At 35.2% G+C, this 27,901-nt stretch overlaps 1 protein-coding gene across 1 annotated transcript in view; it reads right to left on the bottom strand.

The window, feature by feature from the left end:
- The window catches only part of pch2 (pachytene checkpoint 2 protein), a 272,348-nt gene that overhangs the window by 183,891 nt on the left and 60,556 nt on the right, over nt 1-27,901 (bottom strand). The window contains exon 4 of the mRNA XM_090398476.1: nt 25,003-25,071. Within this exon, the coding sequence (XP_090254602.1) occupies nt 25,003-25,071 (69 nt within the window). The remainder of the gene's footprint in view (nt 1-25,002; nt 25,072-27,901) is intronic.

Genomic DNA, 27,901 nt, shown 5'->3' with positions numbered 1-27,901 from the left:
ATCCCCTCAAGGTCGGCCCTCTCTTCCGCCGACGCCCTCAAAGATCGAGTGATAAAGAGTAATCTGTTTAAGTAATTTGTTACCCTTTCCCCGTTTTTCTGTATGCACCTGTACAGTTCCTCAAGCGTCTGAACATATCCCCTTCTTCTGGAGAACTGGGAAATTAGTACTTCTTTAAATTTTTTATATTTCAGGGTCTCTCTCAGGATTGGCAATGAACAGAGGAAGATTTTCGCCTTCCTACTAGCTTACTACGTAGTAGTATAAGAAGTTGAAAATCTGTCCATCTGCCAACTTTTCTCAATTCCTCGATGTAACAAAAGAATGCAATAACGTCATCGGTCTCCGTGCCAGAGAATTGTGGGAATACTTGTTGTGGGTTTATTGTTCTGAAAAATTCAGAATCATTCATCTCAAAACTAGTTGGGAGAGACATACTTGTACTAGAGCTTACACTGAAATATAAGATTATTTTCTCAAAATTTCTACTATTTCCAACAAATTTCTGATTGCCTGATATGAACCAAAGACCAACTCACTGTGATAGGTCAATTTACTTAATTTTTTTCGGGACCTAATCACATCTTACCGGCAGCGCCATTGTTAAATATTGTCATCTGCGCCATTGTTATGTCGTTACTTTTCCTTAAATAATTTACTTTATGAATTTACCTCTCTACAATGACTACAAGACTTACAAAATTTCCCTGACTCTAATATCTGTATCACTTCTTACGTGTTCATTCTATAAGGAAAGCAAATTCTATATCTCTAGCCGATTCCTAATTTTACTCACGTGCTTACCCTGACTGTTAAGGATTATTCCTTGCTAAAAGAAACGAATCCTCTAATTTCTTTCTGGGGCTGTCTCCTCTTCAGATATTGACAAATTTTTTTATTAAAGCTGCGCCAGCCAGTATCTTAGAATAGAGGGGACTCTTATTCAGGGAGACTTTTCCAGACTTTTGGTGCACACAGGTGAATAAATTTAGTGCTTAAAGTCATAAATTAAATGCTCTACTGTGACTAAGTAAATTCTGGTTTGCAGTCGTAATCTCCATAACAACATGTTATACCTTTCTTTTAATTCCCACTCCCCCTGCTATGGTTCAGATTAATGAGTGGTATTTTTGATTCATACCACAGGCAAAACTCAGGTACAGAAGAAAAAACATATTTATTGAAATCTAAAGACATATACACTTAGACCAATCTCACTTTCAATTAACTCAATGACATGCTAAATCAAACTGTATCAAACTGATTAATACTCTAATGCATGAACAATAAATCCTTCTTTTAAGTTAGAGATTAAACACGCATAATATACACATTATACACTTCTAATCATTATTCTATCTACTATGTTAGTCTTGCACATTAAACTAATAATCATCTATAATCATTCCAGACAATTTGACTTATGGACATTAGCCTGCTAAATAATCACTTAAGGTTCTTAAATACTGTCCATACTCGATTATTACACTGCAACGATCTTTCCTTTTTACTGACTGGGTAATTATACAACAAAATCTGTACTTTAACATTTCTTGGGGCATGATCTCCAGGTCCGTCTGAACTGTCCTTCCTTGTTTGAATTACCTCTTGATACTTCCATAAGCCTGTGTCCACATGGTGGGTCACTGTGTGTCATCGGATTAAGCTATGCTCTGCACCTGGTGTTGTTCCCGCATCAATTCTGGATCTGTTTCGGGCCATCCTCGTTTCTACTACCGGTTCATAGGATACGTCTGCGATATTATTCCGTCGGAACTTTCAGCGAAGACAGCATATGCAGACATCTCGCGCTTTAGTACCAGCAGAAATTCAGACATCGAAGGGAAAAGCGCACCGTCTGATATTGTACTATCGCCAAGAAACACCATCAGGAACTTCTGGTCCACGGGAGAAGTCGAATCATCATCCAGCAAAATAGGAGAAAAAAGCATTGAGAAAGTGGTGCAAACCCTTTTTATTCTCCCTTCACTTCTCCCCCTTTTTAGCACCCTGTTACTAGCCGCAATAGCGCCCTCTTACTTTCTGCGATCTTATCCCGCCCGCTATTCTTTCGTCCGTGGGAATTTCGGCACATTGCGTGATCTCGAGCAGTGTCTTCCAGGAAATGAATGTGCGTTGCTTTCCAAGTGTAACAGTGGTACTTAAGAGGTGAGCATGAAAAATGTGAATCGAAAGATAGGGAAAAAAAAAAGTTCAGCACAATAGAAATTGAAGCTTCTAATGAGTAATGCAAAATACAACATGAATTGGAGACTAGAAAGCACTTGGAAAATATCAGGAAAGGAGAAAAAACTTATAAAGTAAGGGAAAGATCAATAAAACAGAAAGAGATGCACAAGGAATATTATGATCAGAAGCATACTGGAAGATCAACCAATGAAAAGATGTTTTCATTGGGACATGACTGAAGCAATATGAAAATGAGTCGAATGAATACATGATATGATTGAGCTAGTTGGAACAAACGATTTCAAAGGAGAAAAGTACAATATCAGAGAGGATATGGCAAAAAAGATAGTAAACAGGAACATAATACACCACTGGATGCTGTTACAGAACAGGGCCATCTGAAGAGGACTATGAACTGCACACAGGTGAATCTTATAGATACATGGAGGACTATCATTAGGTGATTTCATCTATAGGGATATAGACAGGAGGATGGAGAAAGCATGGAGGTGAAGAAAAATGAATTTATAGAATTACTAAGAGATACAGTAGTGAACAAATTAATCCAAACAAGCCGAATTTTTGTCAAGTTTCTGGATTTGGTTTGGCTTTAGTTCACAATAATTTTGGTTTTAGTTCACTATTTTGGTTAAGTGTTGCATGTTTTAACTGTCTCTACAATGTTTATTAATAGTGTTGTGCATTTTCAGTAGTAAAAAAGTTGACATTCATAGCATTCTGTTCATTTGGTGTAGCTATAAACTGGATACATCTCCAAGAAAGCATTCAAAAATATATACTCTTTCTCAGTACATATTTTTATAGTTATAGAAAAATAACTCATCCATGACTTATAGATAAATTGCTAATGAGTATGGTGTTGGTTTGGATGCTGTTAATGTGATTTTAAAAGGTTTAGGGAGACAGGTACCTTTTTTTTCCTGACAGAAAAGGAAAATGTGGGTGAAAAATTACACTTACAAGATCATATACTACTTATGAAAAGCAAATGAATCCAAGATTGTCTGCTGTAGACTTAGAGACTTGGAAGCTAATGGGATTAATGTTTCTGACATGACAGTCTATCAAAGATTATTGGAAGCACAGAGGACTGCCACAGCACTCTTTAAAAATGAGGCTCCAGTGTGCATAAGTCTACAAAGATTGGACTGTTGAGATGTGGAAGGTCGTATTCTTGGATGAGAGCCATTTCTTTGTCCAAGGAAAGAGAGAGAGAGAGTACACCATGTTTGCAAATCACTGGTTGAGAAGACTTCTCCCACCCACCTTCAACAAGCTTCCAAATATCCAGCTAAAAGATGTTCTGGGATTGTTTTACACGATGATCCAAGATTGCTTGTGTCTGTTGATAAAACAGCCTAAAGTAACAATACATAAAAATATTAGAGAAAAGAGTGGTCCCACAGATTCAGAAAGACAAAGAACCCATCTTCCAACAGGATCTCAGTCCTTGCCACACAAGTGAAAGAGTTCTTCAAAAATCATAACATTCAATTGCTCCAGGTAACTCGCCTGACATTAACCCAATAGAAAATTTGTGGGCCATAGATGCAGAAATAAGAAAAATGTATTTCACGCCTAAGCAAATTAATGAACTTGTTAAGAACAGAGGAGCACATATAAATTATTAGGTAAAGTTGGAATTTAATTTTTGTACTTATATTCACAAGAAAATAAGTACAAAAATTAAAATAAGTACATTCGAATTTTTCTTTAAAATGTGAGCTTTCGGATTAATTTTGTTCACTAATGTAACTTAAACCTTAAACAGCATGTGTTGGAAGGGCCTCACAGTACAAGAATATTGGATCTAATAACAGACCCTGAGAATCTGATTATAAACGAGTTGATCATTATGCTCCAAAGTGGTGAGAATGTTCGTGCAGTTTAGACTTAGAAAGTGACAATGTATAAGAACTTTTGAATAAGTGGCATATGTGGAACAACAGAACAGGTGATTATAATAAACTTAAAAGGTAGCTTGAGGCAAGTGCCTCAGCATGAGAAACTTCATTGTAAAGGACTCACAGAGTGCATAGGAATTAGTCATAAGGTGCCTAAAGGAATCTACAGCTGATTGCATCTGCATTTCCATTTCAAAGTAACATCACTTAGAGATAATTAGAGCAGCTGCAGCAGGTCAGAAATTTCCCAAACTGAGTTTTTGCAAAGGTAACATCTTATTACAATGACTTGTCACTGAGCTCTTCAATAAAGGCCCATTTCACTGTTAATGTTTGCCTATGAAGACTGCAAGACTGTGTGCTTCCTTGTATGTGCCGAGGTTGTGATATATATATATATATACCGGGTGATTATAAAATAACATCAAGTGTTCAGAGCCCTCTAGTGAGTAATGTATTGGATGAAACACACCAATATTCGGTAGACGTACACAGTGGAACGTGGGGATTCAATTTAACGAAAAAAAAAAAAAGTACCAAAAGTCGCCAACAAGGGAAATTTTGGAGCTGCCAAATTAATTTTAGGTGTGACTAATGAATGACTAAATGGCAAATGAGAGACAGTACATATCAATTTCATGACGTTTATTGTTAATTACAAATGAGGTTCAATATGACCACCATTCTGATGTTCCGGGAACTGCATACGGTGCACGACATTTTCCACAGTGGCTCACAACATATCGGAATTGATTTGTCTCACGTGTAATGTTATTTGATCTTTCAAAGTTGGAATATCAGGTACATGTTCTTGATACACAATGCTTTTAAGAAATCCTCACAGCCAAAAGTCACAAGGATTGAGATCAGGCGATCTTGGTGGCCATGGTGTGGGAAATGCATGACTAATGATTCTTCTGTCAGAGAAATGTTGAACATGGTGTACCTGAAGTCCGATGAGGGGTGGTGCACCATCCTGCATGAAGATGGTCGAATCAAGACATCCTCTTTGCTGCAGTTGTGGAACCACCAAGTTCTGTAGCATATTGGCATACCTGTTAGCATTGACGGAACAGGTCACTGGTCCATTTTGGCGATTTTCCTCGTAAAAGTATGGACCGATGATAAAAGATGCCGTAAATCCGCACCACACTGACTTTGGGCGAGTGGATAGGCATCTGCAGACACACGTGCGGATTAGTTGCAGCCCAAATGTGACAGTCGCGTGTGTTAATATCGCTGTTCAAATAAAAGTGCGCTTCATCACTCCATAAAATCTGCCAGGGCCATGCATCATCCACTTCCAAGCATGCTAAGAATCTCAAAGATAAGTCGATTCGTGTGGTCGCATCACCAGGGTGCAATTCTTGAACATGACTGATTTTATAGGGGTAAAACTTCAACATCTGATGTAAGATTTTTCACACCGTTGTGTATGCGATATTCGTTTGCCAGGATATTGCTCGTGTACTGCTGGTACCCTGCACATTCGTCATTTCCTGTTCCACAATAGCAGTTGCAACTTGTTCAACTTGTTGGTGATTGATTGGTTTGTGTCCCCTGCCTACCTGCACTGCTAGAGTTCGAGTAGTTTCAAATCACCGAATCAAGTTTCGTAAGTTTGTTACGCTAATCAGTCTTTTTCGTAAATTTTTCATACGCCGAAAATCACGAAGACAAGCACTGGCATTATTGTTCCGCTGATAATACAGTTTGACTAACAAAGCATGCTTGCGTAAGGTAAGAGGCATTGAAAAGCAGTTCGTCTACGAACGATAAGAAATCTCACAGGCTTTCCTTTTATTGCATGATCGCTCACAAGAAATGCAATAATGCAAATTAATGCATTTTACTTGGTAAACAGCGCCAAAATTCTTGGTAAACAGCGCCAAAATATCCCCTGTGGGTGACTTTTGGTACTTTTTTTCGTTAAATCGAATCCCCATGTTCCACTATGTACGTCTACCGAATATTGGTGTGTTTCATCCAATACATTACTCACTAGAGGGCTCTGAACACTTGACGTTATTTTATAATCACCTTGTATATAGCTATATCCACTACTATGAAGGTGTATGTCCAGATACTTTGGATCAGATATTGTATATTCCAGTCAGACCCACTTAGCACACTGGATACCAGGGAAGAAATAGACAAAGGAATAGAGGTAGATGAGTCAGAAGTGTTGATACTGGATACTGTCAGGAGCCTGGCTCAAATACAGTTGTCAGACTGGATGAGATATTGTTGTAGGAGGTGAAGGAATGTGCAAAAATTAACAATACCACTGATCTGGTTGTTCAACTTGAGTCTCAGTGCATGCAAAATTTGATGTGGTCATCAAGGTAGTGGGGAAAGGTTGGTTAAAAATCACATCCAATGGTGGATAGCAGAGACACTAAGAATTCTTTATATGGGACAGCACGGATTTGTTAAAGGTAGGTCTTGGTTTAGCAATCTGCTCATTTCCTATAAGTGTTAGCAGAGTGAATAAGGGAAATGGATGTACCACAATGCTTCTAGATTTTGCCAAGGTATTTGACAGAAATCCACACTGGAAGTTATTTTATAAACTCAAAGGAATGGGTTTGCAAAATAAAAACTTGTGACATGGATTGGAAAGCAGTTAACAAATATCAAAAAGCAATGTGTGGTGGTGCTGGTGCTAAGTCTATGAGAAGGAAAAGTAGGACCAGTGGTGTACCCAGGACCACGCTAGGCTGGACATCGCCTGCCTGCAAAGCTGAAATGGGTGCCCCCAAACAAATGGCAATTTATTTATTTATTTTTATTTTTGTCATAATCATGTGGAAGGAATTTACAAGAAAGAAATTAAATTACACATTTGGTCTTGAAAACATTTTATTAATTAAAATTTAAATTTCCTAGTTTTGATATTAACAAAATTATCTATAATATTCTTAATGTCTAAGTTTTCACATATATCATTTTCAATAGCTATTAATGCTAGACTTTAAAGCCTTGTTTGTAACATACTCGTTCTTAAATAAATCTTAATTAATTTAAGTTTCGAAAACGAATGCTCACTGCTTGCTATACTAAGAGATATAGTTAATAATATTCTTAAAACAATTGCAAAATTTGGAAAAGATAAATTATTCGACACAATATATTTAAGAATATCGAGAGAGAATATCGAAAAATATCTGTATAAGATTGTACCTCGTCAAAAAGTTCCATAGCATTTATATCTTTATTGTTACCATCTTTCAAAAGAATTTCTAAGTCGTTGCAGTTTTTTCTTAACTTTTCATTATTAATTTGGAAAAGTCTATACAAAAAACTAAAATTATCATACTAACACTTTGAAACGGCACCCACCTTGTAGTGGCACCCGCTGCAATGCAGGCCCGCTTCTGCCAGTCCTGGGTGTACCACAGGATCCCCAACTTGGATCACTGTTATATAACATGTGCATGAATGATATTGGGTGTGATATTCAGTTATCTGATGAAGATTAATAGTCTAATAATATTAATGAATGTCAGTTCAATATTACTAATCACAGAACTATGCATTTTGGATGAAGAACATGATAGGAAGGGTATTACATTTAATAGGAACTTGTTAGAAATAGTCAATGAAGCTAGAGACTTGGGGTTATGGTAGACAGCAAGTTAAATTTCAGGAGTCATATTGCTAAGGTGGTTGAGTCATCACATTAGATAACAGCACTGCTAAAGAGAGCACTAATTTGTAGCACAAGGAAGTTATTCTCCCACATCACAAGACTTTATTAAAAACATATTTGGATTACTGTGCACAGACAGTAACTTGGGTTCCAAGAAAATGGGACAGTTAAAAAAAGATTTGGAAGTGAGACATGATAAGATTGAGAAAATCTGTTAGAGAAGATTAGTGAAGAAGAGATATGATAGAAATATATAAGTCAGTAAGGAGATCTTACAGTTCAGACCCAAGTGAGATTTTTCAGTCTATGGATAGAACTTAAGTTCATTCCTGGAAGCTGGCTAGGGGATGTGTCATTAAGATGCAGGTCAAGACCAGGTTCTTCTTGTGGTGGTATGTATGGAATTGGCTAACATTACATGTTGTGAATGCATCTCCAGTAAATGTGTTCAAGGAGAGATATGATAGGTATAAGTATCTCCATCCACGAATCCTTGGATTACCAAGAGGTGCATTCATAATGATGATAATATCTGATAAAAATGACGTAAGTCAAAAAAGTATCCCAGATCACTTGGCAATAAAGTTTTTTATTGCCAAGTGATCTGATCTTCAAATCTGCTAAAATCAATTCCAGAAATGTTCCACAATCAACTCTAACTATAGCAAACTTGAATCACAACATTAGTTTCCTATAGTGATTTATATAAATTAAGGGGATATTAAATCCCACATTGTTTTAAAACCGAATAAGAAACTCAAAGATTAGAATCAGAGAGTTTCATGCCGAATATAGTAAACTATAAAGTATCGGAGACCGGTGAGCTAATGCAAGTGTTACACCCTGATATCTTGAGAATGTAAAATTCTCAGCTATCATGGTGTAACATGAAGAAAAAATAAAATAAATTAAAAACCCTGCATTAAAAGATAAAAGTTGAATTAATTAAAAGAAAAGGAAAGATTCTTGCATCCAATAAAATATATAAAATATAAAGGTTTTGTAAAACTAACTAACAAAAGAAAGAATATATTAACATTGTGATATAATTTAAATAAGAAGAGTTAAATAAATAAGACAGAAAAGGATTAGTCATAAAAGATGTATGTGAGAGGCTAGAGATTAAGTTATTAAGTAAGTTCATAGAAAAATTTGGAAGGGGGATTAAATTAGAGGCTAGCAAAGGAAAAACAAAAAAATCGCTCAGGGCCGATTCCCAGATTGAGACATCGTTATGGGCTTGCCGATCAAAGGACGTTTGGCAGAAAAACGCCACCCTAATTGGTCGGTGAAGTAAAAACAAGTAGGGGCGGAGAAAAGAAGTTAGAAAAAGTGCCGTTAGGAGAACAGGTATAAAAGGGTTGGAAACCCCCCCCCCGAGGCTTCTTTGGTTTTGGTTTTGATTCTGTTCCAAAGGAGTCCTTCGCGAGCTCTTTCATAGGGATTTCACGGTGATTTCCTGAATGGCGAAATAGGGGTTATATCTCCGGCGCCATAACATGGAAACGAAAGTGAGCGGGATTTCGATTCCATGTTTCCTGTGTAAGAAGTGAAGAATGCCATAAAGTCGAGGAAAAGGAAAGCATATTCTTTGTGTTTCAACTTCAGTGACAACTACGAGAAGGAGAAAGAAGTAAAGAAATCGACGTCCACGTGGCGAGTTGCACAGCCGATATATAGATGATCCAAACTGTGTTCAGAGTTACGAAAAGTTAAGCCAGCGTAAGCCTAATTCAATTCCAAAAGGAACGTAGGAGAAGCAGATTATCGGAGAAGTCACACCAAGATAGTTCAATCAGAAGAAGGTAAAGGTCCATATGAAAATCCCAAGAAAGAAAGGTACTGTAAAATATATCTAATGTTAACTAAGATTTGTCTGTGATAAGTATCATTATTATAATACGGAACTGTTGAAGTGACCAAGGAAAATTTATACTAGGACTTTAGTATCTGACAGAATATATTAAAAGTAAGCTGGCTAGTGTTAATGTTATGTGAAAAATTAAGTGTCCTGAGAATTTTGCATGTCTATTACAATGTATAAGAAAGTTGAAATGCCATAGTCATGTGATAGTGCAGTAAAAGGTTTAGTTAATCTACTTATGTTTGAATAGTGTGAATTGAGTGATTACGTGTCCTAAGAAATTTTGCATGTCTATTGTAATGTGTAGGAAAGTAAAAATGTCATAGTTGTGTGTTAATGTAGAAAGGGTTTAGTTGATCTATTTAAGTTTGAATAGTTAAACAGTGTGAATTAATCTTATTTATCCATGTCAAGTGAATTTATGTGTTGAATTGTTATGGCGGCATGATCGTATTACTCATTGAAGGATCATAGCCTAATTACTTGTAATAAGCTAAATGTTAGTTTGTAAGTATTTAGTTTTGCATTAAATTGAGTAATCGAAAAAACTGAATTGTACCATGTTAAGGAATTTAATAAACCTTTGTTCAATGATAAAAGAGTTGTCTGAAATTGCTGTCCAATGAACCACTTGAAAAAATTACGAACCTAATCACGCAGGAAATTAATGTTAAGAAACGAGATAAAGTGTCACGACTGCAACATAGTTACACTTTCAGACATATTTCAGTTCTTTCTCCTTGTTTTCGTATATAATATCTTAAACTAAATATCCCAAAAGGCGCAGTATAAATACAAATATTAGGGGTACTAAGGGGAGAAATAATTTAAATATTAGTATAAGTTTTGGTGATATCTCATGCGTAGATAATAGAAGAGCATAGGTAAGCGGAAATTATAAAGTAGAATAAAAAAATTGACAAATGAGAGACAACATAAATGGCTCAGCCGGTAGGATATAAAGTATAAGAAAGTTAATAGAATAGAATAAAAAGAATGGGACACAACACAAGTGACTCTAGTACATAGTACAATACCGGAGAACTTGCAGCGCACAGAATTATATATCTGTTAAACTTTGGTGATGACAGGAAAGATAGGATAGGAAAGGATGGGGACATCCTGCTAATTATATCGGATGACTTAAATCCAGTCTGTTGTGAGACAATTTCCTCAAGCAGAATGTGACAGAAGGAACTCACAGTCAAAGTGTTAAATTTGATTATAGTGTCAGAGGAGGTTTCAGTGATCATGTGGTACTCACATGAGAAGTGGCTAAGTTTATAAATGTTCCATTCAGAAAAGGTTACCTGCTGAACTACAAAGCAGGAAATTATAACCACCTGAGGAGCTGGGTTGTGAGCCATGGTATCAGTTCTTGGATGGGAAGGATATCGTCAGTGAATGGTAAGTGCATAAAAAATACTAAAATTATGCAATATCAGGATGTGTCCCTAGAGTTTTAAGAATAAATACAGTACGAGCAAAATGAATGGATAATCTAATTAAGCAAGAGATTTGTAAGAAAAGGATGATGTCAGTTATAATCACAAGCAGCAGGCCAGAAGAGTCACAAGTGTTGTACAGAAAGCTAAGTCTGAGTATGAAAAGAAACTGTCTCTGCAAGTTAAAGACAACCTAAAAGAATTCTATCGTTATGCTTCAAGTAAAAGAAAGAATGAATTTGAAAGAATAACTCTACTAAATGAAGATGGTATGTGGGTGACTGATGCAGAAGAGATTGTTCAACTAATGAGTAGCCATTTTGCTAATCAAACTAGTATATGCAACATTGAACTTGCTGCTACCTCTTCACTGTATGAGAAAACTTGTGTATGAGGCGGCAGTACTAGAGTTGTTGCATAAATTGAATAAGAATTCTGAAATGGAGTGCTTAAGGGTCAAAGCTATATAACTGAGAGGAGACCTCCACATAGCCTTTAAAGGAATGCAGAGAACTGACCAGGGCTTCTGACCTAATGTCCAATCCACACCTTCTCGTAGTGCACCCTGTTGGGTATCTAAATGGATACTGAATGAACGAGGATGGGCTGGCAATTTGAGATTTAGCTGACCAAATTGTATTTTTATTGGCTTAAACCAAAATACAAATTGACAAAATTTCATGCTGACTGGATTGTCGCCCAGTTAAACAAGGCCCTTGATGTTTATGCCAGAGAACCAGGAAGAACAGCAAAGTCAGCTACCGGAACAAATCTGAAAACACACCCCAACTCAACATCACCAGAGTTACTATCAACAGATCGGTACTATCAACATAAGAAGCCTGAATGGCAAAGAAATGGAGCTAGCTGAGGAATTAGATAAGTACCAGATCGACATGATAGGGGTGACTGAAACAAAAAAGACAAAAACTGGTGAGATCTTTCTGAGCAATAAATACAAAATGTTATATTCAGGCAATGACAATCAAGGAAAAGATGGAGTAGCCATAGTATTCACCACAAAATACGAGGTTAATCTTCTTGAATGGCAGGCAATCTCAAGTAGAGTGATGTAGGCAAATACCAGAATGGGGAATTGGACAATGAGACTTATTTGTGCCTATGGTTCCACAGAAAGTTCTACTAAGGTAGAAGTGGAGGAATTTTTTGAGGCTTTAGAAAAGGCAACTGACACAATGAAAAAGGAAAATTTGGTCCTTGTTAGAGATCTTAATAGCAGAGTAGGAAATGATTGTCAGACATACCAAAATATTTTGGGAAAATTGGAAGAAAAGATCAAAGCTAATAATAATGGCAAATATCTGTTGGATTTCTGCTCAGGACATGGACTGGTTATTACTAACACCACGTTCCAACATAAAAATGTGCACAAATTCACATGGAGAGAAGAGGCAAGGAATAAGAAAAGTCTCATTGACTATGTTATTGTTGATAGTGATGTTTACTCCCAGGTGTACGACACCAGAGTGTACAGAGGATTTAAAATTGGAAGTGATCACTATTTAGTCTTGAGCAGGATAAAATTGAATTTCATATTGAAAAGAAGAACATAAAGTTTTAAAATGAATAAAAGTTAAGTAGCTCTCAGATGTGAACTGTAGACTAAAATACACAAAGATTATTGAAGAAAAAATGAAAGAGTTTGAGAACACGAACCAAACCCTGGAGATTCAGTGGCAAGCCTTGAAGAAAACCCTGATTGATTCAGCTAGAGAGGCATGTGGTGAAGTTGTCTGCAAGGATAGAAAAATTAGAACTCCATGATGGACACAGGAAGTTAAAGAAGCAGTGACGGAAAAGAAGAAAGCATATCAAAAGTTCTTGACAAATAAGTCAGTTTGTGCTCTTAGAGAATACAGAGACAAATGTAAGAAAGCTAAACACTGTGTAAAACTAGCTAAACAAAAGTCATGGGAGGACTTTGGCAAGAACATAGAAAATAAATATCAAGAAGGTGGAAATATTCTGGAGGTTGTTGAAGAAGCTCAGTAATGGACAAAAGAGTGCTGTAAAAGGAGTTAGAGATGATAAAGGTGACATGAAAACGGGAAAAAAAGATATCCTTGCGGTATGGAGTAATTACTTCGAAAAATTGCTAAATGAAGCAAGCAGTGATAGCACAGTGGTAAAAAACACTCAACAGGCATATAGTCAGGAATACATATCCATACTTGAAAAAAAGCCATCAAAAGCTTGAAATGTGGAAAGGCAGCAGGAGTAGATGACATTCGACCAGAAATGCTGAAGTATGGTGGTATAAAAGTCTTACAGTGGCTGCACTGCATAGTTCAGAATGCCTGGACAGAGGGACGAATTCCTGATGATTCAAGTAGAGATCTCATAGCACCTTAAAATGGCATTAAAATGGAAATAAAATTGAATGTGAGAATTACAGAAGTATTTCATTACTGAGTGTTCCTGGTAAGATTTATGCAAGTATACTTGAGAAACGGTTGAGAAGAATTGTGGAATAAAATCTTGGTGAAGAACAAGCTGATTTCAGGCCAAATAGAGGCGTTCGGGATCAAATCTTCTATACGACAAATAGTTGAGAAAGCATGGGAACGTAACAAAGATCTGCATTTAAGTTTTGTCGATTTGGAAAAGGCATATTACAAGGTGCCAAGAGAGCGAAGCTATTCAATACATTACAGTTATATGGTGTCAATTGCTTATATCAAGCAATACTTAGTCTTTATTTGAGTTGTAAGTCAGCAGTTAGAATTGAAAGAAGTACAGGAAGGTGGTTTAATATACAAGGATGTATATTATCCCCTCTGTTATTCATTATCTATATGGATCACATTATGAAGGAAAGTGGTATTAAACATGATAGCAAAATTGGACATGTTAATGTCAGCTCTTTGCTTTATGCAGATGATGTTATACTTCTGAATATATCCACTACAAGTCTGCAAGATTCTCTGACTAAATCGAATAAATGTTGTAATAGATATGGTATGAAGGTCAGCAATAAAAAGACAAAGACAATGACAATGTTAACTGTGTCAACAAGTAAAACATTTCAGCTACTTAGGCACGATTTTTAGTGAAGATGGTAAATTAAATATAGAAATAGACAACAGAATCAACAAAGCTGGTATGGCAGGAATTGAATGGAATAAGAGAGAAATTAGTCAGAACACTAAATTAGCTGTATACATGACAGTGTTCAAACCAATTTTAACTTAAGGATGTGAGAGCTGGGTCAGAAGTAAAACACTTTACCAAAGACTAGAGACCGCAGATATGAGAGTCCTGAGAAAGACTAGAGGCATGAACAGATGGCATAAATGACAATATCGTATTAAAAACAAGGATATTAGGAAAGAACTTGACATTGTCAGCATCCAGGAATGCGTTAGCAGAGTTAATCTCAGGTGGTATGGTCACTTAAACAGAATGGGCGAGGAAAGATTAGTTAAAACAAGTGTTCTCTGCCAGGTTGGCAGAAAACAACCATGAGGAAGACCAAGATATGGTACAAAGTGCCCTTAAACCAATGGTCTCAAACTCAAATTGCATGCGGGCCGAATGCACGATGTGAAAGCAGCTGATGGGCCGGAATTTTTTTTTTTTTTTTTTTTAACAAAATGAGAGCGAATATATATATATTGAACCGTACTTACCTCTAATGTATACCATATAATGGATACCACCCCTTTATAACCTTTATAATTATGAAACCCCTTTTTAACCTTTATAACTTGAGAATAAATAATGACAACCTATTCTCTTTCTTTTATTTATTAAATTTTTCTTCGACACATACAGAAAAAATACATATATTTGTATGTAAATAATTATAAACCTCTTTATTTCTTACTGCAACTTGACACTTGATGGCGTTTCGATTCTGATAAAGTTTGTAGCCTTGGAGAAAAATTACTAGAAACTATCTTTGTCACTAATTGTAGATACTCATCAGTCAATTGGGTTCTTTTCTTAGACTTATTAATTTTCAATTGCGAAAAAAACTGTTCACGTATAAATGTACTCCCAAACAAAGTGATTATTCTTATTGCAAAAATTCGTAACTGAAGGTATTTATCTTTTGACAAGTACGAATAAAAGTTAATCAAATCTGTATCTTCAAATCTTTGAATAAGATTTATATCACACTAAATTAATTAGCTCCATTTGTAGATTTTCTGGTGCATTATTCATATTCGTTTTTAATGGTAATGAAAATAATGTAAAATCACTTTCTTCAAATTCTTGTCATAATAATGTTATTTTTCTTGCATATTCATGAGATTTTTCATTTGAAATAATAGAGCAGGATTTAAGATATAGAAAATGTACGAAATTTTTTGATTCCAATTGTGTTTCCCATAATTGCAATTTAACTTTAAAAGCTTTAATACAAGCATACCTGTCAGTGATAAGTTTATTCTTTCCTTGCAGCTCTTTATTGAGAATATTTAAATTGCAGGTTAAGTCAACAAGAAATGCTAAATCTGTTATCCATGTATCATTATGTAGCTCGTCGATGGTTTTATTTTTTTGTGTCATGAAAATTTTGATTTCATTTATTAAATCAAAAAACCGTTTTAATACAGCTCCTTGACTTAACCACCTCACCTCGTTATAATATATCATTTCTCCATACTCACTTTCAATTTCTTCAAGCAATGCAACAAATTCTCAATGACTCGGAGCTCATCCACGGATAAAGTTTACTTGTAGTTACTGTTTCCATAACATTATCCATCTGCAAACTTTTGGCACAAAGTGCTTCTTAATGAATAATGCAATGTATAGTGCAAAATCTATTCTGAAATTTTTCTTCTTTCACTATATTTCTTAATTTTACTGCTACTCCATTTTTTTTCACCAACCATAGCAGCTGCATCATCACTTGCAAATCCAACCATTTTATCCCAACTTAATTTATATTAATCTATTACAGTTTTTATTTCAGAAAAAATATCCTGTGCACCAGTTTTTCCTTTCATAGGAATTATTTCTAATAATTCCTCAATTACTTCAAATTCATCAGTAACACCTTGTATGAAAACAGCAAGTTGTGCTATATCTGTGATGTTAGTACTCTTATCAACTGCTATTGAGAATGCTGCAAAATCTATACTTTTTTCTTTTAACTGACATAGTAAATCACGAGCGATTTTGTTAATACGTTCCGCTACTGTGTTGGATGACAAACTAATATTTTTAAATAATTGTTGTTTGTCAGGACAAAGAAGTTCAGCAGATTAAGAAATTCTCTTAATTAAAATCACTATTATAATTTTATTTACAACTTTAATTCAACAAGATGAATTTTCGTATGAAAGTAACACTCAAAAGTTATACACAATTCTAAACGATAGACATTGATATAATGTAGATCTAACAACAAGCACAAACAAACAGGTTTTATAAGCCGTACGTTAGTTTGTCTCCATCTATATTGCAATATGAACTGCACAGCTGTGCATTGGAAACACCAGAATACTGAAGCGGCACCAACTGTCAGCTGGGGAACTAAATTTACTGATTATAAATCGTAGATATGGACTGAACTTATGCGCACATAAGCTCAGTCCATATCTCTATGTCTCTAAAACTATAAGCACTCGTATTTACAGCAAATACACAATTGAAATGTATTCGCAGGCATTGTAAAATTGCTTCAGGGGCCAGATGAGACAAAGAACAAATAAACCAGTTTGAGACCACTGCCTTAGACGACAGAAATATAAGATCTGATAATGTTGGAGTCTTGACAAGTAACAGACTGATTTGGAGGAAAATTGTAGATAGGAAGTTAGTAATGATGTAAATTTTTCATGTAGTACTATCATATCCTGTACACCCCTTGAGGGTACATGGCAGGAATTTGATGACGATGATGAATTCTGAAATAGGAATTGACGGGATATTAGCACGGATGCTAAAAGAGTGTTCAGCTGAGCTGGCTATTCCTTTGACCAGGCTATATAATTTGAGTCTCAGAATAGCAAAGATTCCAAAGGAGTGGAAAAAATATGGTAATCCCATTGCACAAAGAAAGGTGAGTGCAGAGCCTGATGTATCAAACTATCGACCAATCAGTATCTCAGGAGTGGTAGTGAAGATTTTGGAAAAATTGGTTAGGGCTCACATTCAGAAACATGATTGACAGAGAATCTCCACTTTGCAACTGGCAACATGTTTACTAAGGGCAGGTCATGTTTTAGCAACTTGCTCACATGCTATAATAATGTTACTGTTGAGTTATACAAGGGTAAATGGATACACCATGACAATTTTGGACTTTGCTAAAGCTTTTGACAGAATATAGCATGGAACACATAAATTAGAGAATATGGGATTGAATTATAAACTATTGGCATGGATAAGAGGATGGCTGAATGATATATCAAAGAGTCATATATGAGGGATGTGAATCTGCAAGATTCAAAGTAACCAGTGGTGTGCCTTAAAGATGAGTCCTTGGTCTACTGTTATTCAATCTGTACAATAACAACACAGGGAATTATTTGACATGCGACAGAGCTATTTGCTGATGATACAAAGTTAGGTAGGGTAATCATTCTGCAAGTACTGCTGATATACAGTACTTGCAAAATGATTGGAATAGGCTGGAATTGTGGGCATGTAAAAATGGCTATCAGTTCAATGTTAATAAATGTAAGGTTATGCACTTTGGTGTGCTTAGATAATCCAATGTCATATTATATTGGTAGGATTATCCTAGAAGAAACTGATCGAGTTAGGGATCTTGAAGTTTTAGTAGACAGGAAGTTGAAGTTCTATGGTCATATAGCAAAAATTGTAAATACAACTCAGAGAATAATTGCAATGCTGAAACAAATCTTGACATGTAAGATACGGAAATCATTTTGCCTCTTTACCAGGTCTTGATAAAACATCACTTGGACCATTGCATGTAGGTCTTGTCTCCTGGTTTCCTTGATGATTCTAATACATTGTCAAAAATGATATCAGGGTTGTGGAATACTGATTATGAAGACAGATTGAGAATTTGTATGCTACAGACACTAGCAAAAAGGAGAAAGAGGGGTGATATGATTGAGAGTTACAAATTCTGAAAGGGTTATACACAATTTCAGTAAATGGAAATTTTCATTTTATGGAGTGTGGGGAAAGGATGCAACAGCTTGATTTCTCTGTTATAGTGGTGAGTGATTGGAATGAACTGCCACTGGATGTTATGTGTGCAAGTAGTGTGAACAAATTCAAGAGCAAACGCATAACAGTTGGTGTGTGTGTGGGGGGGGAGATATGTTGCCCCCCTCGACTTCCTCACTCTCTGAAGGTCTCTCTTAATAATAATAAAAGGTAATGAATGAATAATGGTTACTGTGAATCAGTAATACGTCTCCTGATACCATGGAGATACCCATATAATAATTTATTAAATTCTGTTATTCTGGAGTTTTAATGAACTATTCGGACTAATTGCACATCAGGCATTGTTGATGTAACCTAACAGTTTTTGCAAATTAATGAAAAAAAAATGTGATCAGAAACCACATGAGCCTTCATCATCAAATTCCTGACATATATACCCTCGAGGGGTGTACAGGATATGATAGTACTACATGAAAAATTTACATCATTACTAACTTCCTATCAACAAATTTCCTCCAAATCTGTTTGTTACTTGTCAAGATGCCAACATTATTAGATTTTATATTTCTATCATCTAAGGAACTTTGTACTGTATCAATCCACCTATATCTTGGTCTTCCTCTGGGTCGTTTTCTAGCCAACCTGAAAGACACTTTGTTAATCTTTCCTCATCCATTCTGTTTAAGTGACCTTACCACATGAGATTCGCTGTGCTAACGCATTCCTGGATGCTGACAATATCAAGTTCTTTGCTAATATGCTTGTTTTTAATATGATATTGCCATTCATGCCATCTGTTCACGACTCTAATCTTTCTCAGGACTCTCACATCTGCGGTCTCTAGACTTTGGTTAAGTGTTTTACTTCTAACCCAGCTCTCAGTTCCAGAAGTTAAAACTGATTTTAACACTACCATGTATACAGCTAATTTAGTGTTCTGACTAATTTCTCTCTTATTCCATATAAATTTATTCAATTGACTTCCTACCATACCAGCTTTGTTGATTCTATTGTCAATTTCCATATTTAATTTACCATCTTCACTAAAAATCGTGCCTAAGTAGCTGAAATGTTTTACTTGTTCCACAGGTTCCTCATTCAAAACACAGTTGACATTTCCAACGATTCTACCTATTTTCATTGTCTTTGTCTTTTTAATGCTGACCTTCATATCATATCTATTACAACAGTTATTCCATATAGTCAAGGAATCTTGCAAACTTGTAGCGGATTTATTTAGAAGTATAACATCATCCGCATAAAGCAAAGAGCTGACATTAACATCTCCAATTCTGATATCATGTTTAATATCACTTTCCTCAATAATGTGATCCATATAGATAATGAATAACGAAGGGGATAATGTACATCATTGTCTCACACCAGATTTAACATTAAACCATCTTCCTGTCCTTCAATTCTAACTGCTGCCTTACAACTCAAATAAAGACTAAGTATTGCTTGATATAATGCCCTATTGACACCATATAACTCTAGCGTACTGAACAGCTTCTCTCTTGGTACCTTTGTCATATGCCTTTTCCAGATCGACAAAACTTAAATACAGATTTTTTTGTTATATTCCCATGCTTTATCAACTATTTGTCGTAAAGTGAAGATCTGATCCTGACAGTCTCTATTTGGCCTGAAATCAGCTTGTTCTTCACCAAGCTTTTCTTCTACAATTCTTCTCAACCGTTTCACAAGTATACTTGCATATATCTTACCAGGAACACTCAATAGGGATATACCTCTGTAATTCTCACATTCAGTTTTATTTCCCTTTTTATATATGGGTACTATGAGAGCTCTACTCCAAGCATCTGGAATCCGTCCCTCTGTCCAGGCATTCTGAACTATGCAGTGCAGCCACTGTAAGACTTTTATACCACCATACTTCAGCATTTCTGGTCAAATATCATCTACTCCTGCTGCCTTTCCACATTTCAAGCCTTTGATGGCTTTTTCTACTTCAATATGGATATGTATTTCTGACTGCATGCCTGGTCAGTGTTTTTTATCACTGTGCTGTCATCACTGCTTGTTTCATTTAGCAAATTTTCAAAGTAATTACTCCATACTTCAAGAATATCATTTTCTCCCGTTTTCATGTCACCTTTATCATCTCTTACTCCTTTTCAGCACTCTTTTGTCCATTTCTAAACTTCTTCAACAACCTCCAGAATATTTTGCCATCTTCTTGATATTTATTTTCTATGTTCTTGCCAAAGTCCTCCTATAACTTTTGTTTAGCTAGTTTTACACAGTGTTTAGCTTTTTTACATTTTCTTACTTCTTTTCTTTCACTGCCTCTTTAATTTACTGTGTCCACCATGGAGTTCTGATTTTTCTATCCTTGCAGACAACTTCACCACATGTCTCTCTAGCTGAATCAATCAGGGCTTTCTTCAAGGCTTGCCACTGGATCTCCAAGGTTTGATTCCTGTTCTCAAACTCTTTCATTTTTTCTTCAATAATCTTTGTGTATTTTAGTCTACAGTTCACATCTGAGAGCTGCACAACTTTTATTCGTTTTAAAACTTTCTTATATGTTATTCTTTTCAATATGAAATTCAATTTTATCCTGCTCAAGACTAAATAGTGATCACTTCCAATTTCAAATCCTCTGTACACTCTGGTGTCCTGCACCAGGGGAGAAAACATCACTATCAACAATAACATAGTCAATGAGACTTTTCTAATTCCTTGCCTCTTCTCTCCATGTGAATTTGTGCACATTTTTTATGTTGGAACATGGTGTTAGTAATAATTAGTCTATGTCCTGAGCAGAAATCCAACAGATATTTGCCATTATTATTAAGAGCAGTATAAAGAGCAACGCCCCAGCTGGCATGAAATTTTGTCATGTTGTGCCATCAATTTGTATACTGGTTTAAGCCAATAAGAATATAATTTGGTCGACTAAATCCCAAATTGCCAGCCCATCCTCATTCGTTCAGTATCCAGGTAGATACCCAACAGATTGCACCATGAGAAGGTGAGGATTGGACATTAGGTCAGAAGCCTTAGTTGGTTCTCTGCATTCCTTTAAAGGCTATGTGGAGGTCTCCTCTCAGTTATACAGCTTTGACCCTTAAGCACCCCTAACATGAGAGTTGGATCCTGAAAACAGATTTCATAACTAAGTATTGTATTCTTATTAGTGAAATAGCCTCATGCTGATACAAATAGCATTATACATTCCATTTCTGAGAACCCTGTCTTCTATTAATATACCAATTTTTTACTGTAAAAGCAAAAAAGTAAAGCACAATAGTAATATTAGTTCTACAGTGTTGCAGTGATGGACATCTATAACTCATGACACAAAATCATAACATTGAACTCAGAACAGAGCCACTGAAGTGCCCATGTATTCTTTCTTATTAGTTTATTTATACACTATTTTCTTCAGGTATAGGGAGAAACTTGTGAAATTAACATGTCTGTGGTCTGCCAATGGATGCTTAGAACTCCTAATCTATAAGTCAATTAGAAGCTCCTGCCTGCCACTGCAGAAAAAGTGTGATAATGGAGACTTAAAAACTAATATATGGCCATTTCACTTCCTTATTGGTATCTCCCCTTTGACAGAGTAAGGACACTTGCAAGCAAAAATGACCTAAAGAGCTATGCTAGCAATAGCTAAGCTACTGGCAGAGCCTCACTAGCTGAGCAGGTAGAGGTAGTGGCCAGCCTAAGAGAGATACCAGGTTAGGAGTTTTGAGTAAGGCTGGTTACTTTACCAAGTAAAAAATTCCTGTAACTCAGATGCTTGAACTGGAAAATTCATCAGACCAAATCAACAGAAAATGACCAAGTAAGGTTAAAGGTAACCAATTAGGAATCTAGAACATTTTAAAAGTAGTCACGTGGAATGTACAAAGCATAACAACAAAAGAATTACAATTAGTAAATCAACCTAAAAACTAAAAATATTAATATAGCCATGATAACAGAAACAAAAAAGAAATTTTTTTCTACATAGGCATAAAATCTGTGAAAAATCTAGTCCTTACAAACCATACTGTTATTCAGTTTTCAGAGATGATCTCCTGTCCCGCTCCCTATAGCCAAGTGCTAAAATATTTCCTTTGTATTAATCCTATAAAATCTCTTAGGTAACTTAAATATTTCTATCATAACCCCCCCCCCTCCTTTCTCCTATTAACTAACTTTTACAACCCACAAACCCTCAATCTTTCTTCATAAGAAGCATTCCACAGACCAATCACCCCCAAGACACATAGATGACCAGACCTGAGCACAGTAATCCAGATATGGTCACATCGATGTTTTATAATTCTCTTATATCTGCTTATTTGCGTGTTCTTCATTAACTAAGCAATCTTGTGAGCTAACCTCACCACTTTAGCAATATGCTTTCTAAACTTCACTCTTTGTCCACTATATTAACTATATTAGTAAAGTATTTTCCTTTGAAATGTCTTGTTACTAATCACCAGCCATGTTTATTTCCTGTTGTCTAGAAGAGTATATTTCATTTAAGATGCCTCAATCTTCTATGAATATCTGAAGTTTTTACTTCTTTTTTTTTTTCTTTTTCCCCTTCTCCAGTAGGCTTTTGATATTTGTTCCACAACCTTTCAGTCACATATGCTTAGGTTTCTTGGCAATACAACATCTTAATATCAAGTTAACAAAAGATGCAAAATGCTGATTATACTCATCTTTTATTAATTTGGATTTAAGTTTGGTAGCGGAGGCTTGTAACTCGCAAATTAAAAATCTCAAACACAGAATTATCATATCAAATGCGCATAAATGCAATGAATTTGGAAATTTAAAGGCAAGTCATATACAGTATTTACATAGGTATATAATCGTCCTTGCAAGATGTGACACTTGAGATGTGGGAAGGTAGAATCTTTATTTTATAAAATGTGATATCTGAGATGTGGTACTGTAGAATCTGCAGATCTATAACAGAGAGTTAAGGGAAGAAATTCAAACATCCAAAAACGTGTGCCTCAATTTAAGTAAGATCTGCTTCACACAAGACTGTTACACTATATTTATGTTATATTTATAACATCAGGTGATATCACAAGTCTATTATTAAATGCATTGTATACCTATTAGGACAAAAGCCTAATGCTGGATTAAACAGGCATAATACATTTCATTTGAGATCTTACGATTTTCTTTGAATATGCAATTTTTACTTAAAATGCAAAATGTAAATCAAAAATTGATATTTGCACTGTACTTTGCAGTCACATTACCTAACACTCTTAGATAATGTGACCGTGCAGTACACAACTAAGAGAAAATGCAAACGTTGAAATGTCCATATTCTTCTTCTCCTTTTCTTCTTCTGAGGCATCAGAAGAAGAATTTTCTGATGTCTTCATTTCTTATATAGTCCAATGAATTGCTCTTAAAACTCTCATCTCTGCAGCTTGTATTTTACTTTCATCTTTCTTTTTTTAACCATCCATGTTTCTGAACTATATGACAGAATGGGAGGGGCCATTATTTATAAAACTTTAGCTGAGTATCTCATCTTGTTTTTTTTATTCAATGTCCTTTTAAAAGTTCCACAGATTTTTTCATCTATATCTTTATCTTTTAGATATGTTATTATGCAGCCTAAATAATTAAACTGTGTCATCTGTTCTATTATTTTAATTTTCTATAACTATTTTTGATCTAACATGATCCCTACCTTTAAATGCCTTGGCTTTTGTTTTCTTTTGTGAAATGTTTAAATTGTATTGTTGGCTTATTTTGTTTAATTTGTAAACTGATTTTTGAAGGTCATCTTCACTATCATGTAATATAATCTGATTACCTGCATACATTGCATTGTATTGATAACAGTTCTTCTGGTTAACGGAATACTCTGTTTTATTGTCGTTTTCCATATTTTAATAATGCGATCAATATATACAAGGCGTGTTCAAAAAAAAAAAAAACTTTTGCTATAAAGACTTTATTGCTAATTTTACAACATTTTAAGCACTGTCCTATTCAAAGTAGTCCCCTTCTACTGGCGATACACTGTTCCCAATGTTTATTCCATTATTGAAATGCTTCCTGGAACGTACTTTCTGTGATGGCATGCAGTTCTCTTATCGCATTTTTCTGAATCTCCTCTATGGTTTGGAAACGAAGTCCTTTCAAAGTGGTTTTAAGTTTTAAATGTTTAAGGGAAACAGGAAAGTCTGCTGTGGCTAAGTCCAGAGAATAAGGTGGATGGGGCACAATGGATGTCTGATGTTTTGCCATATAACTGCAGATGAGGAGTGATGCATAAGCTGGTGCAATGGTACAACATCCAAGTCTGGGTTGCCCCACAACATCCCTCAAACGTGCTAAAACTTCCTGGTACAACTCTTTTTTTACCATCTGACCATGTGGGACAAATTCATAATGGACAAAGCCTTTCCAATCAAAAAACGCAACCAACATCATCTTGATCTTTGACCGACTCATCCGACGCCTAAACCACCCATAGCACTGCATTCAACTCATACAGTCCTCCCCGTATGCTTGGTTAAGCAATTGAAATGTCCCTGTAAAATTTTTACCAAGTTTGCAGCAAAATTTCACACACACACATAAGCACACACATTATTCTTCAAGTTCTTTCATTGTCACTTTGTAAATGTCTTGAATGAATTGCATTCAAGAACTAGAGCTTACATTGTAGACTATTTGATATACTGATATGACCAAGCCACATACAGTAGAATCTCTCTTAACCAGCAACAATGGGACTTCACCGATTCTGGATACGAGATTTTGCCAGATAATTGAATATATATTTCGAGAACTTACCTGTTCAGGTTTTGTGATGCCATGTGTAGAAATTGCAGCATGCGAAGTTCGTTGGTCATGTTTTTCGATCTGCCAGCCATAATTAAATAAATAACGTCAAAAATCATGCAGATTCTTTAAAATTTAAAACACATACAGATAATTTTATATTTCACAAAATCAAATTTAAGCAGCATTTAAAACTTACGGTACATATTATCACATGAAAGTTGTTGTGAATTTCTTAGTGTGATGACATAACATACTTTGAATGTCTGCCTACTTACAAGATTATTGCCGGAGCTTTAAAAATTCACAGTGTACACAATGAAGTTTCATAACATCATGTTCTGACATAGATGAACATTGCTCGGCAAATCTTGCCAGAATGCAAGCCCATTGCATATTTTTTATCTTATAGGCTTAAATTTTGAGTTTAAATTTAGACCTTTGAAAGTGCCATTGTTTCCTTCAAATGCTATGATGTTATCACTTGGAATAGCAAAAGAAATGATTCTTTGTCTTACCTCAAAATTTTTGACATGATCGGTGTATGGTACCTGTTTTTGATTTTTTTGTGGTTAAGCCACATTTTTTTTATGAGTATAAGCTAATTTTGTGGTGATTTCCTGAAGATCTGATTCGTTTTCCACTAAAAGATCAATATCATCACCAAACTTTAGATGGCTTATTCTTCCTCCTATTGTCACTCCAATATCAGTTCTCCAGGGCCTCATTTACAACATATTTGGGGAAGCAGTTAAATAATACTGGTGATAACATGCACCCTTGTCTCACTCCAAACTCCATTGGAAAGGGAGTACTGTACTATAATTCCCCTTAATTTCAATCATCATTTCAAAAGATGAGTACAGGGATTCAATCAGTCTATTATTTTTTCTATTCTGTAATGTTGCAGACTTTTCCAAAGAGAATCATGCCAAATTAGAATCAAAGGCTTTCTGGCACATTATTATGTTCTACATATTTTTCTCCAATGATATGGAGCATAAATACATGGTCAATTGTACTCCTGTTCTTTCTAAATCCAGCCTGGCAGTCTGAAAAATTGAATTCCATTTTTGCTCAATATGTGCGAGTAAGATGTCCAAAATTATTTTGCTTGGGTGGCTGATGAGGCTAACTGTCCTAAAATTATTGCACTTTTTTTTTTTTTTGGAATGGAAATAATGATAATTGTGCACCAATCTTTTGGCCAGATCTCAGTGTTCCACACTTGCTGGCAAATTGTGTGAAGCACACTAACAATGGGTTCTATGTTCTCTGCTCCCTCTTCTTTGAGTAGTTCTTTTGGAATATTGTCAATTTCCTGCTGTTTTTCCCAATTTTGATCTTAAGATGGTTCTTTCTACTTCTTAAGTGTAGGATAATCACTGTTGACTACTATCATCAGGACAATTCCTCTAAATTTTGTTGGTCCAAGTTATCAACCACACTTGAATAATCATACCATCTTTTCAATATTTTTTCATGATCAGTAATATTTGTTCCATCCTCATCTTCAATTATCCAGCTCTTACAAACAAAAGGCTTTGTCAATTTCTTAATTATTTGGTATACTGTTGTATGGTTATTCTTATGAAGATTATCCTCAATTTCTCTGCATTCTTTGGATAACCATTTATTTTTTGCAAACTTTACCTCTTTTTAATCTGTCTGCTCAGATAATCACACTGCTCATTGTTGCTGTTCCCAATGTGCTGAATTTGTCATAATCTTCTCCACTAATCACAAAGCTGTAATATTTTTTGGGTAATCCAAGGTTTATTAATACTGCATTTTCTTCCTAAGATATCTTCAGCTGCTTCCTTGAAAGCTGTTGTTAAGAGAGTCAGCAGGGATTTCAGAGAGAGCAGAAGCAAGATTTGATTTAAATAATTCTTTAGTGGTATTTGATGTGAGTAAGATTAAACTTTTGTTCTTATTTTTCCAGTGGATCCAAATCCAAACTGCAACATAATTGTTGCTATAATTAAATTATAGCTACTTCCAATGTAAGTACTCAGGAAAGATCTAGTTCATGCTGAGTTTATACTGAATTAAGTGTACTTAGAAAAATTGTGCTAGAGAGACTTGAAGAAGATGGGTTCAAGCCAAATAGAGGTTTCAGGAAGAAAATTAGCAGAGGATAGGAGGTGATTCTCTTCAAATCAATAGAAGTCAACTGGTAGAGGATAGGCATTCCATGACTGGAAATAACATATGGAGAGTGGATAATGCTTTGTAGTTTCTGCAAAAATATCTGGCTCTTAGAGGATGAATCTAATAAGCAAGAAGATTCAAATAAGCAGGATTGCTAATGCAACTCTGTGATGGATTCAGATTCCAATGTAAATCCTGGTATTAAAAATTTATGCCGATTCTAAGGAAAGAGAGCTAAGGAATAGTTTACGTAGGTTTTATGCAGTGCCCACCAATGAAAGGTTATTAAATCTGTAGTATATTAGTACCGTAGGTGGACAAAGGATTCCCCCCCCCCCTGTTTTTATTAATTTTATTTATTTTTTGTATTTTCATTTTTTATATAAATTCAGAAACCCTGCTCTAGAGGCCAAACACAGAACTGTATTTCACTGCAAGTTTTTTCATTTGGTTATAAATTAAATTAAAGATAACAAGAAATTATATTCTTGTTTAATCCTTTGTCAAAGTGTAAGCAAATAAAGTTTGTGTATTTATAATCTTCACAATTAGGCTGCTTATATATAGAAACTAGTGACTTCACATACTAAAGCAATTAATGCGAAGACACTAACCTCTATACAATTAGCCTAGTCGTGAAGATAGTTCATGCACAAACTTTACTTGCGCTTGGATAAGGGATTAAAATAAGAATATAATTTAATTTCTTATAATCTTTAATTTAACTATTTCAAGCCATTTCACCTTCAATAAAAAT

Source organism: Typopeltis vanoorti, chromosome 9 (genome assembly GCF_054136105.1).
Source record: "Typopeltis vanoorti isolate ZY-2024b chromosome 9, IOZ_Tvanoo_1.0, whole genome shotgun sequence".
Lineage (NCBI taxonomy): Eukaryota > Metazoa > Arthropoda > Arachnida > Uropygi > Thelyphonidae > Typopeltis > Typopeltis vanoorti.
This window is presented reverse-complemented; position numbering and strand designations above follow the sequence as displayed.